The 13,314-nt window shown below is 35.8% G+C and overlaps 1 protein-coding gene across 4 annotated transcripts; it reads left to right on the top strand.

The window, feature by feature from the left end:
- The first annotated feature begins 83 nt into the window (after positions 1-83).
- LOC125857924 (uncharacterized) lies at positions 84-12,710 on the top strand. Of its 4 annotated transcripts, none has more exons than XM_049537581.1 (11): positions 84-1,313; positions 3,544-3,675; positions 4,631-5,215; positions 6,019-6,165; positions 7,149-7,349; positions 8,385-8,747; positions 9,324-9,476; positions 9,915-10,103; positions 10,629-10,850; positions 11,249-11,310; positions 12,077-12,710. In XM_049537581.1, exons 1-11 carry the CDS (start codon positions 266-268, stop codon positions 12,545-12,547), a joined length of 3,573 nt encoding a protein of 1,190 aa, XP_049393538.1. In that variant the 5' UTR covers positions 84-265; the 3' UTR covers positions 12,548-12,710. The 4 variants fall into 4 exon arrangements, with proteins under 4 accessions (XP_049393538.1, XP_049393536.1, XP_049393537.1 ...); XM_049537579.1 differs by having other exon boundaries at positions 86-1,313; positions 8,382-8,747; XM_049537580.1 differs by having other exon boundaries at positions 87-1,313; positions 8,382-8,747; positions 10,632-10,850.
- Positions 12,711-13,314: the final 604 nt, after the last annotated feature.

The raw sequence follows: 13,314 nt of genomic DNA, 5'->3' as shown, positions 1-13,314 counted from the left end.
ATGGCATTTCACATAATAATTTTTACGACTATTTCTTTTGAAGTTGAGAGGTAGATAAAGACTCAACTCTTTGCAGATAAGTCTATAGTCCACTCTCTCTGTGTAACTATCATCTGCCTCAACTGGCTCATGATTTCAAGAAAATAAATAAATATAATATATGTTGTGATCTGCTACTTGCATTCGGTGCCTCAATAATATCTTCTTCCTTTTTCTTTCTATTTATAGTAAGACCATAAAAAGTGAAGGTTAGAGGGGTTGAAGAATGGAGGTAATAGATTGGAAATGGGAGCAAAATGAGATGGAAGTTGAAGAAGGAGGAGGGGGTCTTCAAGTAAGAAGCTCTAAGGTTACTAAAGAAGTGACAAATGGGAAAATTGAGACAAATGGGCATGTAAATTCTACCCTAAAGATGACTAATGGAACAGAAAAATCTGATCTTGGTGATGAACAAGAAAGGTCAGAGGAGGAGAAGCTTTCAGATTCCATTAATGGGGTTGAAGATGAAGAGGGAACTGAGCCAAAAGATAAGTTATTTGAACATATTGTAGTTTCAATTAATGGGGTTGAGGAAAAATCTGATCTTGATGATGAACAAGAAAGGTCAGAGGAGCATATTTCAGATTTCAATAATGGGGTTGAAGAGGGAACAGAAAAATCTGATCTTGATGATGAACTGGAGAGGTCAGAGGAGGAGCATATTTCAGATTCCTATAATGGGGTTGAAATTGAAGAGGAAACAAAACCCAAAGAAGAGTCTGTTCAGCATATTTTACTTTCAAATAATGGGGTTGAAGTTGAAGTTCAAGGGGAAACAAAACTAAAAGAGGAGTCAGTTCAGCTGATTGTAGCTTCAAATAATGGGGTTGAAGAGGGAACTGAACCAAAAGAAGAGTCAGTTCAGAAGATTGTGGCTATTAATGGGGTTGAAGAGAGAACTGAACCAAAAGAAGAGTCAGTTCAGAAGATCGTGGCTTCAAACAATGGGGTTGAAGAGAGAACTGAACCAAAAGAAGATTCAGTTCAGCAGATTGTAGTAGTTTCAAATAATGGGGTTGAAGAGGGAACTGAAGCTAAAGAAGAGTCAAAACAGCATCTTGTGACTTTTACTAATGGGGTTGAAGTTGAAGAGGGAGCTGAAGAGTCAATTCGGCATATTGTAGTTTCAAATAATGAGGTTAAAGAGGGAACTGAACCTAAAAAAGAGTCAAAGCAGCATCTTGTGATTTCTACTAATGGGGTTGAAGAGGGAACAGAAGCTGAAGAAGGGCCCTTCAGCTCAGGCCATTCTGTCTATTATGACAAAGATGAAGGTATATATTACATTACATCAACTGTTTTTGACCATTTTTTTGTACTTAAAATCCTTCTGAAATTCTCTCTTGATTCTTCTTTCTTAAGATCTGTTTATTTACATGTCTTCTTCATTGGGTTTGTAGGGTAAAGTATACAGTATTCAGGGTAGTGATAGAAAAGCTCTTTTGAACCCCACTCCTTCCATGTCTTACCCTACTTGTCTGAAACTATTTCTTCTTTATTTGATTGATTCAGTTCAAAAAAAAAATAAAAAATTCTTCTGTACTGCAAAGGGACCCTTTGATTAATACAGATGTTTGTTTGTTTGTTTGTGTATGCATATATGCATCATAAAGGTTTGTGGTTTGCATAAATATGTCACTGTTCTGAAGTTTATGGCAATGGGGTGAAATTTCTCAAGGATAACTCTGCTTAGAAATTTGAGGATGTGCATATTTCGTTTCTTGATTCTCTTCTTGCTTCTTACTTGAGGTGAGGGACTTGTTTCCTTTTGCATTTATGGAGTTGAGAACTTTATTGCTTAGTCTTAGGCTTAATTCTTCTGTGGGACAGTTGTTCCTTTGTATCTTTAATTTTTTGCCATATGTTGTCTAATCTTCAACATTTGTGGTGAGGAATCTTTCTGAGATTAACTCTCATCTAGATCCCTTAGAAAGGACAAACTTTTCTGGGATATTTGAAGATTCACTATTCTTTAAAATGAATTAATCCCTTTGTGATCAAGATGTTTGACTCAACTGATATTTTTACTCCGTCCATTTCAAATTAATTGAATTGTGAGGTGTTTCATACCCTTTAAAAAAAGAAGATTAAGACATAAATTAAGCATAATTTTCCATTTTTACCCTTGTTAATTATTGTCAAATTTATGATTACAATAACTAAACATTATTTAATAACTAATTNGCATCATAAAGGTTTGTGGTTTGCATAAATATGTCACTGTTCTGAAGTTTATGGCAATGGGGTGAAATTTCTCAAGGATAACTCTGCTTAGAAATTTGAGGATGTGCATATTTCGTTTCTTGATTCTCTTCTTGCTTCTTACTTGAGGTGAGGGACTTGTTTCCTTTTGCATTTATGGAGTTGAGAACTTTATTGCTTAGTCTTAGGCTTAATTCTTCTGTGGGACAGTTGTTCCTTTGTATCTTTAATTTTTTGCCATATGTTGTCTAGTCTTCAACATTTGTGGTGAGGAATCTTTCTGAGATTAACTCTCTTCTAGATCCCTTAGAAAGGACAAACATTTCTGGGAAATTTGAAGATTCACTATTCATTAAAATGAATTAATCCCTTTGTGATCAAGATGTTCGACTCAACTGATATTTTTACTCCCTCCATTTCAAATTAATTGAATTGTTGAGGTGTTTCACACCCTTCAAGAAAAGAAGATTAAGACATAACTTAAGGCATAATTTTTCATTTTTACCCTTATTAATTATTGTCAAATTTATGATTACAATAACTAAACATTAATTAATAACTAATTCCAATACTAACTAATAAAGGGTAAAATTGGAAGAACATTTTAAAAGTAGTCTTGAAAATTGAACAATTAAGTTAATTTGAAAAATGAAAAATGTCTCAACAATTCAATTAATTTGAAATGGAGGGAGTTTAAAGAATAGTAGATTAGGTGTGACTGTGTGTAGAATTAGCTAGTCCATGTTGGGTAAAGTTTGATAGCTATTCATTTGGGGGAGTTCCGTTGAGAGCAGAAGATCATAGGTTAATGCCTCCAGAGAAGTTAACCCTCCACAAGGACTCGTGTTGAAGATCCATGTCCATAGTGACTGCTAATGAGTAAGACCTTCAAACATTCAGACTATAGCTGAACAAAGTTTACACTTAAATGGAATCTCTGCAGACACTTGCAGTCTGGGTGCTTGAGTGAAGTGTGAGTAAGCATTGAACTCTCTTTAACTATGAGATCCTTCAATGACATAGTATTTAGATTCAGTTTTTTCCTAATAAGATATCAACTTGGCATTAGAAGTACTGCCACTGCTTGTGTTCATCTGCTGGCAAGAACTGGATGCTATTTTCAAGTGACTGATTATGTATGTTCTAGTAGTAGATATAGAGATCCACCAGTAGTCCCCTACAAAATGTTTTAAAATAACATCTATGCCTTGTTTTTGAACCACTTAGATGAATCAACCTCGTTTTCTCATGCATTAGGCACAACATGCAATTTTTGCAATCATTCTTTCTGTTTGATTGAAGGAATATGGAAGTGTCGAACCTGCAGTTGGACTTTGCAAGGCAAAAGCCTAGATATTGGTTGGACAAAGATTCCTAGGGGCTACTTGGATAAGCTGATTAATTACCCAATGTTAGATCAGAGGGGAAGCAAAGGTCAGTTGATACTTTGATTTTAACAAAACAACCATGACTGGTAGAAAAGTGATGTTGTCAATTAACAGAACAGTTTCTATGGATATTTAAGGAGTAGCACAATCGCAGAATCTACTTTCAATGTGCTGAATGGTTCTAACATCTGCAAATGCTACATGATAGGCTGCAAGCAAATATTATAAGTGTGTCCTTTTTCTCCTTGCTCCTTATGGTTTCAGGCTATTTTGCCTGTACATTTGCATCGTGAAAGCCATTATTTTAGTAATTTTTAGCGGCTCCTTTAACGATGAGAGAAGGCGATACTGAAGAGAATAACTCAACGGCACTTACTACTCCATCAACTCAATTTCGCTGCATAAGTAAGGATGCCAATCATCATAGTCTGGACTTGAAATCTTTCGTAGGTTCATCTCGTCGATTGGCATCCAATCATGGTCATTCGTAGATAGTTGGCGTTTTTAGTAATTGTCTCTCACCCATTCCTGATAGCCGCAGCTCTGCCTGTTCCCTTTTCCATTAAAGAATGAATGGGTCATCATCTCTATCCCCCTTATCAATCCTCCTAGGTCTATGAATTTCTCTATCTATTCCACTACATTATCTCTTTACATGGGGCAGCAGGGTTATAGTTTCAATTCTAAGGTCCTCAGTCTCCATGTGTTCTGTTTTTTCCTGTATTATGATTTATCCTATATGACTATAATCTTACCCAGTCTATTGATTGATTGTGATATTGGTTTTCAGCTAAGCAAATTTGGTGAACTTCAGTTAAAACTTCGATGTTTAACTAGTTTTCTCTTGTGAATGGCAGAAAATTTTAAAGTTCTTGTCCTGATTAATTGTTTGAACATGTTTTTCAAGTTGAGTTTCAGATTCACGTTTGTGCTTCCGTCTAGATTTTGAGAGTTGGAAAAGTCATTTGAAGTGAAGAGTTGAATTTTTCATATGCATGCAGATAGTAACTTCATTTCTACACCTTCCATAAAGGAGAAGATCGATAAAATTCCAGGAGATGAAGGAGTTCAGGAGAGTGCTACTCTAGACATTCACCTTAATGGATATTTGAAGAGTTACAACTCATCAAGTTCCAGTGTTCAGTTTTCCAAAAATCTTTCAGAAGATCACAGCATTGTTCATAAGTCCACGGCCATTGATGAAATAGAAAGTGCAGACCCTGACCTGATAGATGACAGTGACACTGCTGTAAAAGATTTTGATGTTGAGAATGTACTTCAGAAGCAGAATACACATGATCTTTATTGCCCTAATTGCAAGTCATGCATTACTAAGAGGGTTATTCTTCGTAAAAGAAAACGTAAAATTCAGGTTTCTGGTGATGATGTCAAACGTGTCAAACCTGAAGTTATAGTTGATTCCAAAGTGGATGCTAGTCATGCACAGGCAGCTGATGATGAAGTACGTGATGGAGCTGACTGTTCTCTTGATGGTACTCCACCATTGGCAGTGGATGACTACCAGCCTGATAGAGAGCCAGAGCTATTCAGATGCTTATCATGCTTCAGTTTTTTTATTCCAGCAGGTACAAACCTTTGCATTACCTTGCAAGTCAACATAAAATCTGGTTGCCGCTTGTCATCGCAATGCAGTTTATAGTGAACTGTTTCATGTGCAATGACATGAATATACCTTGCTCAAATATCTGTGTATATTGTTATTTCAGAGTTATCCATTGTTTGGTAATCTAGCAGGCCCAATAGAAGCTAAAATAGGTCGATAACTTATTACTTTTGCTTATAGCTACATAATGGAATGGCTTCATCTTCTTTCCTTCAGGACTCATGAAAGCCGGTCAAAACTTCTCTTTTTGGAGGAAGAGGAGTGAAAAATGAACAAAAACTAAAGAAAAGAAATTGGCCTTCAATATTTGGCTTGGGGTTAGCTGATATAATGTTTAAAATGAATTATACTCTTCTTTTACTTGAAGAGTTCCAGACACTTGTGATCATGTTTTATAATAGCATATACTATATCATCGCGAGATCTTTGAATTACATATGATGTTGGTGTTAATTTTTTTCTTTTAAGTGGAACCGGAATTGTTTTTTTTAGATGTAGATCGTATAGAAAGAAGTGGTTCTTCTCCTTAATCCATGTGCTTGTGAATGTAAAACAGTCTACCCGGTAGTGTATAGTTTGCAAGAATTACCATTCAAAAAGGAGCTGTATTGTAGTCTCAATCTGTTGCATTCTGTTGGGGACAGACTCTGGTTGGTACTCAGCAAATACACTCAAACAAATTCAATAATTAGTCAAGATTGCATGCAATTTTTGTTTTTGGTGACTGAGATTAACTTAGAAATGACCCTTTTTTCAAACTTTCAGGGAATGGATTCAAACTGTTCCGATTTTTTGGAGACAAAGGTGCTAAAGAAAATGTCAAAGGTGAACAGACACAGACACCTACAAAGAACAAAAAATGGTTCTCCCCTATCTTCGGATTAGATAAGGGAAAAGCACCAGTTGAGCAAGGTACTGAGTTTTCCACTTCTATTTCTTTTTCCTATTGTGTTTACCTAACGAGCATTATAAATTCCAACTCTACACAAAGTAGCATCTATCTACAAATTTCTTTCAGAAAAAAGAAAAAGAAGAAAGACCACAAAATGCATTGAGATGCTTTTCATACTAGTCTGGTACGTTTTAGAGCTGTAATTGATTGATCGTAAAGCAATACCTTGATATTGGAAACATTTCAATTGTTTAGTTCAGATGTTTTTACAGTTTAAAGTATTGGGGGAAAGGGGATGATGTAAATGACATAGAGTCAATGATGGATTCTTCAAATGGGCAAGAGATTTAGCAAAAGAGAGTCTATCTTATTTTTGTTTACTCTTTGTTCCAACAGCACCTTCTTGGTACGTTTTTTATTTTTTTTATTTTTTTAAATACTCCCCCTGTTTCAATTTGTTTCTTTTAGTTCGGAGTACGGGGGTCAAACTAACTACTGTTAGGTGTGAGTTCGGACATAGAACCTTCCAATTTTTTGAAACAAAATTTACATATTTAGAAACTACATAAAAAGTACTTTAAGTCTCAATAGTTAACAATTCAAAATATTTAGAAAGTATTTGAAAAAATTGAAGAAAATATCCTTCGACTGTCCAGAGAGTAACTAAGACAGTGAAACGGAGAGAGTAACACATACCTTATTAAGTAAAAGACCATTGTAAGTGAGGTACTTTTTATAGGTGGTAACTCTACTTCTGCCATGTTGTTGAAATAAATATGTGGAGTTGACAGTGAAAAAGTTATGAGGCTGGATTTTAGTTCGGTATGACATGTTGCAAATCCAATAGAAGCTAAAACTCCTAGCTAGAAAGAGGTTCCCAAATGACATTCTCTGTGTAAAGCAATAGGATGAACTTATGGCCAGTTCTGGTCATTGCATTGCTTAACGTAGTGAAAATTTAAAGATTATCATGCTGTTTAAATTGATGGCCTTTCGCATGCAGGAAGTGGTATTGGGGCAAGTGCAGTGAAAAATGATTCTGGAGTACTTATGCCATCAGCCCCACCTGCATATTCCAGCAGTGAAATCACTCAGGAAGCTGGAGGGAAAATTTTAGGATCAAAGAACCAAGATGCAAATATGAAAGGGAAAATGGTGATTGATACAGTGGGTAAATCAGAGAATGCAACAAAGAGTCGAGAAGGTACAGTAAAGATGTTCACCTTTGTTTTTTAAAGGGAAAACAAATGTATCATGTTACTGTGACTTCATTGAAAACCTTTTTGAGCCATATCCATCTATGCATTGATTTTAGCTATTATTGTGCATGTTTTATGCAGCTATGCTTCTATAGCTTGAATATAATACACTACCCGTGCTCCTCTAGGCTTTCTTTTAAAGGGCATGCCAAATTCCCATGCTTGCATCTCTTTGTCAGCACTATATTATTTTCTAGTAAATATTAAAATGAAGAATCTGTAAACTAAGTACACCAATTCAGGTTTAACACAGGCCCTGCTGGAATTTATGTGAACATCATGGTAAAGAAACACAAGAAGCATTTCTTATTAGAATGAAATATCTGATAACCACAAAGAAGTTACCAATAAGAAATGTTTCTTGTGTTTCTTTTCCATGTGGTTGAATGAAATATAGCTGATGTAAAGTAAAATCATGTCGGACTGTGAGTACTTAAAATGAGTGACTGTAAGGATTTAAATCTTTTGCTTGTCACAGNGCTTGTATCTCTTTGTCAGTGCTACATTATTTTCCAGAAAATATTAAAATGAAGAATCTGTAAACTAAGTACACAATTCAGGTTTAACACGGGCCCTGCTGAAATTTATGTGAACATCATGGTAAAGAAACACAAGAAGCATTTCTTATTAGAATGACATATCTGATAACCACACAGAAGTTACCACTAAGAAATGTTTCTTGTGTTTCTTTTCCATGTGGTTGAATGAAATAGCTGATGTAAAGTAAAATCGTGTCGGACTGTGAGTACTTAAAATGAGGGAGTGTAAGGATTTAAATCTTTTGCTTGTCACAGATAGTTAAAGAAATAGCCTTTGCTTGTGATCACGTCAAAAAGCATCCATAACATGGATGAGTAGATAAGTTTAGTGATCCGATTTTGCATTATGTCTAATTACTTATTTGCCATCAGATCTTTCTGCTCCTTGGTGCATTTTCCTGCACTTTTTTCTTTACGATTTTGTTTTCTCTTGTGCAGCAGGTTCTGTCCTTGACATCTTTGATTCAGAGACCTATAATCAGCCAAGTGTCTCAGCTTCTTCTAATGAAGTTCAAGGAAATGATAAGAATGATGAGCTGTTAAGAAACACTGGCAGAATTCAAGTTAGCAATGGAAATCTTGTGCAGGAAAGTCTGCCAGCACCTAGTGATAAGAAGGATGAGCTGTTGAGACCCGGTGGAAAAATTCAATCTAGTAATGGAAATCTTGTGCAGGAAAGTCTGCCAGCATCTCAACAAAATGAACTAAAGCTTCTGATAACTTCAACAAAGGAGGAGTCTCTAACTATTGAGAAATCAGAGACGGACTTAAAATCTGATGTGGCAATACTAAATAAAGATCCAGGTATTGTTTCTAGTATGAAATTTACTCTATTAAGAAGATTTTACTGAAAAAACAATGTCTGCTCATGCTAATTTCAATTCAGAACATGTAATGTGTTGCCCTTTTTGAACATTCTACCTCAACCTTGCTAAAAAAAGAAAAAGAAATGGATTTGCCTCAACTTCCCTCAACTATTTCAGTGGTCAGTCAATGGTAATAGAAATGTTATCTTCTCATGTAGCTGTTGTGCTGAGAATCTGAGATGCATATAGCAAGTAGTTGTACTACTCATTGCACTGTCTGGGTGCTACTGTTAGCATAAAATTTCATTACATTTTTTTGAAAAGAAATGTTATTTTTACTCAATGTGCATTACTTTAGGGGCAATTTTCAATTTTCACATGCCCCACCAAGAAAAAAGTGTTTTCTCTTTATTTTATATTTGAAAAAAGAAAAAGATCCTTTTTGCTTTGTTGACTAACTTGGATGTAATCACAATGACCTGTCCATTATATAATACTCCAATAATCATAATTGGATTCAGCTCCTACTTGGCTTCATGTGAATAAACAAATAATGAGTCCTTTCTGTCTTCAGCAACCACAGCTTTTGCACTCAACGGCTATGGAAATGCGAAACCCAATTTTTTGACAGAAATCCCTCAAGAACATGTGCAACATATTGAAGCCATGCTTTCCTCTGAATCTCTGGTGGCAAACAATGACAATAAGTTTCAACCTAGTAGTGAAGGTATGTCATTAAACCTGCTCTTAGTTCTCTGGTTACAAGCTCATAATTACTTGCATATTTGTCAATACTGAGCTAAAAATTGTTGTAAGATGCGAACAGAGTGTTATGAATGGCGAAATCCTGAATGGTTTGCCTGAAATAGGTTATCTCTTGAATAAGTGTTTCCCCGTCACCTGAAGCTTTAATTTCCAATTTAGTTCGTAGGAATTTAGGCACTTAATCTTTTGTATTCGTGTAATTATTTGCGCTAAAAAGAGCAATTCCATTTATCTGCTAAATATTGGTTCGGAATGAAGTTTTTTTGTTGCACTCTCATCGACTTGTCATCTGTGGTATAGTGGTGTTAGCTTGAGAAAAGTTTTTTGCCTTTATGCTGCCTTACTAGTGTTTGATTTGATTGCTTTGCTGCCAATTACTATGTCGCCCTTTCATTGACAGACGGCGCCCATCACTATGAAGTTTCTCAGCATACCATCACAAAGACCAATATAGAGATCCACTCAAAGCAGCCTTTAAACGTTGATGAGCATGACTTGATTTCATCGGTAAAGGATGCTTTATCAATTCAAGATAAGCTGGATAACATCCCCAACATTTCTGTGGAAGCAGCTGCAAATAACATTGCAGGTAAGAACTGGACATATTTCATTGTAATACTTTATGGTGACTGTACATAAATCTGGTTGCAATTATGGATCAGAGATTGTTGAGAAAGTCTTTTTCATTAGCCTCTCACCACTTGTAAGCTTCCTAGTAAGCTCTCTCCTAAAGCTGTGAGTCGATGAAAAAGTATGTCCAAAGAGTTGAAGCACTGTTAACCATGGAATCATTACACTTGTTGATGTATAAAGTTGATTGATTTTGAAAATGGAAAAATCCATAATCTGATGTATCATCTTCTACCATACTATCAATCCAAATGCTTGGACTGCCAAGCACAGCCTATACTTAGTGGCTAGTGCTGAACCTCCGCTATCAGTATCTTTCGTAAAAGAAGAACTAGGCTAGTAGGATTGTTGTGTTTTTATGTTGAATAAATTATGTGATTATGCTGAAGAGAGGTTGAATAAAGATGATAGTGCATATTCTCAGCACTACTACTTTGTAAAATGGAGTTTTATGTAGCTTAGATTTCTTGAATCAATTGTGTAGCAGGCAACGATACTATTATAACTGTGGAAGCAGGGCATGAAACTAGAGAAACAGCTTCAGCAAATCTAGATACTCATATCCAATCTGTTGAAGGACAGGCAACTGATGGTGCAGATGGTTACAAAATTGAGATCATTAAAAGCATTATATTTGGGGGTTTAGCTGAGTCAATTACAAGCTTAAGCGTTGTAGCGTCTGCTACTGGTGGTGACACGACTACATGTAAGAGATATGTAGTATTATCATGTTTCAATCATCCATAACATAGTTCAATTACTCAACTGATGCTTTATCTGAATTTTATGCTTTATCTGAATTTTCAGAAGTATTTATTCATTTACCCTCACTGGTGTGGGAATAGTGCCTCTGACAAACTTAGCCAAGAAATAAATCTTGTTTATATGGATTAATAGTACAATTTGACTTTAGGCTAATTAAAAAACTTGTAAGTGATTTTCTTGGTCAATTACAATTTGATTTTGCTATGGATGTATTCCATCTTCTTGAACATCTAAAATTTATTTGAGAAAAATAAACCACTTTTATAAAAGGCTCTGGCTCCCTACTTTGTCTTTTAAATTTTCTTCTGGTTTTGATGGTATCTTCATGTCTTACTGCAGTGAACATTTTAGTTCTAGCAATGGCTAATCTGTTTGGTGGACTTTTCATCATTTTCCACAATGTAAGTTGGCTTTAGCATTTTACCATGATTTCTTCACTTCCGATTATGTTTTTCCATCTGCTTTAATATGCTTTTCTTGGAGCCGAGGGTATATTAGAAACCTCTCTACCTCCCATGATAGGGATAAAGGTTTGCCTACACTCTATCCTCCCCAAACCCAACTTGTGGGATTACATTGAGTATGTTGTTGTTGGATTTCTTATGAACGAATTATTTACCTAGGGGAGACGAGCACTCTCCAACAAAAATTAGGTCGTAGCTGCACCCAAGGGTGTGGCCTAGTGGTCAATGAAGTGGGTTGAGCACCATGAAGTCTTAGGTTCAATTCTCAGCAAAGACAAAACACTAGGTGATTTATTCTCATGTTCAATTCCTAGCAGAGACAAACACTAGGTGATTTATTCCCATTTGTTTTAACCTTGGTGGACAGAGTTACTTGGTACTTGTTGCTAATAGGAGGTGACAGATATCTCGTAGAATTAGTCGAGGTCCACGCAAGCATTCCCGAACACCATGGTTATAAAAAAAATAATTAGGTCCTAGCAATGGCATAGAAGAACCATTTAACCTGAAGCTTTGGCCAACCTCTTCATTTGAGGGACTAAAGATGCTATAATATAGGTGGGAAATTTTTTATCACATTTTGAAGCCATGTTTTCCTTCTTACCAGAATTTACTCAAATCAATCAATTTGTGGGGGCATCTTTTCTTCCTCATGTTTTCAGTTCAATTTTCTGTATCCATTCTGAATTCATAAAACTTGCAGCTTTGGGAGTTGAAAAGAGATCGTTTCGAGCAAGCCAGCAATCAGATAATGGAAAAACATGTAGATAGGTATCGAGAACAACTTGGCCGGAGAGAAAACTTCACACTGCATGCTGTACTTGTTATATTATCATATATTATATTTGGACTATTGCCTCCCGTAACCTATGGCTTCTCATTCCGCAAAAGTGATGACAAGGACCTCAAGATTGTGGCAGTTGCTGCAGCTTCACTTGTATGCGTCTTAATGCTGGCTACTGGAAAGGCCTATGTTCAGAGAGCACCTAAACCTTACTTCAAAACTATATCAACTTACATTATTTTAGGCTTCACGGTTTCTGGTGTATCTTATGCAGCAGGCATACTATTCAATAGACTGCTGGAAAAGCTTGGCTTTTTCCAGCCTAGTTCAACAGTGAACCTGTTCCTTCCGGAGATGCCGGAGACTGGAGCAGCATGGGCATCCTTTTAAAGAGCAGAATGATGAACCACAAACATGTAACCTCCAGGAATATCCTCTAGTTCTTTATGGTTTGCTTTTTTTGGCATTTTAATTTTAGATTTAGCCTCTCCCCTTGTTATTTTAAGTTACTTAGTTTAAACACTCGATAAGAATAAATATCTGCATTACAATACTTGCATTTGCATAACTTGCTTCCAAACCAAACGACCCTGAATGAAAAGAATAGAAACTCTGCTGAGTTTCTGAAAGAAAAATGAAATGAAAGCACATAATATCATTTCTTTGGATAAGCTGAGAACGTAAATTCAGTATATAGTCTTCTCTAGTGAACTAACAAATATAGAACTCTGATCAATCACTTAACAATGGTGTTAAGTCATAGATGTATATTGAATTCATTAGTTTGTTGTGAACACTATAGCTAAGTTGTTCGGACCCCTCCAATAATAATGCATATCTTTTGGAGGATTTAACACACATCTGTGTAGAGTCAGGCTATCATAAACCAGAACCACAAGAGTATTTACCCCAATTGACTAAGATTGCTTGTAAAGCTCTTCCCTTTCATCTATTTTTGTTTATCTTTGGAATCTTCCTTTTTTGTAATTTTTAGGAATTGAAGTACATTCATGTTTTTTATACCATGTCATTTCCTTCCACAGCTTTTAGTAATTGGACAGATATAGGAAAGAGATAGGTGGGCTTAAAATTTGTAAGTTTCTTGTTTTCTCTACCCTCTTGTTTTTGTCACCGGGAGGGGGGGGGGGGGGGGGGGG

Source organism: Solanum stenotomum, chromosome 3 (genome assembly GCF_019186545.1).
Source record: "Solanum stenotomum isolate F172 chromosome 3, ASM1918654v1, whole genome shotgun sequence".
NCBI classification, from domain to species: Eukaryota; Viridiplantae; Streptophyta; class Magnoliopsida; order Solanales; family Solanaceae; genus Solanum; species Solanum stenotomum.
This window is presented reverse-complemented; position numbering and strand designations above follow the sequence as displayed.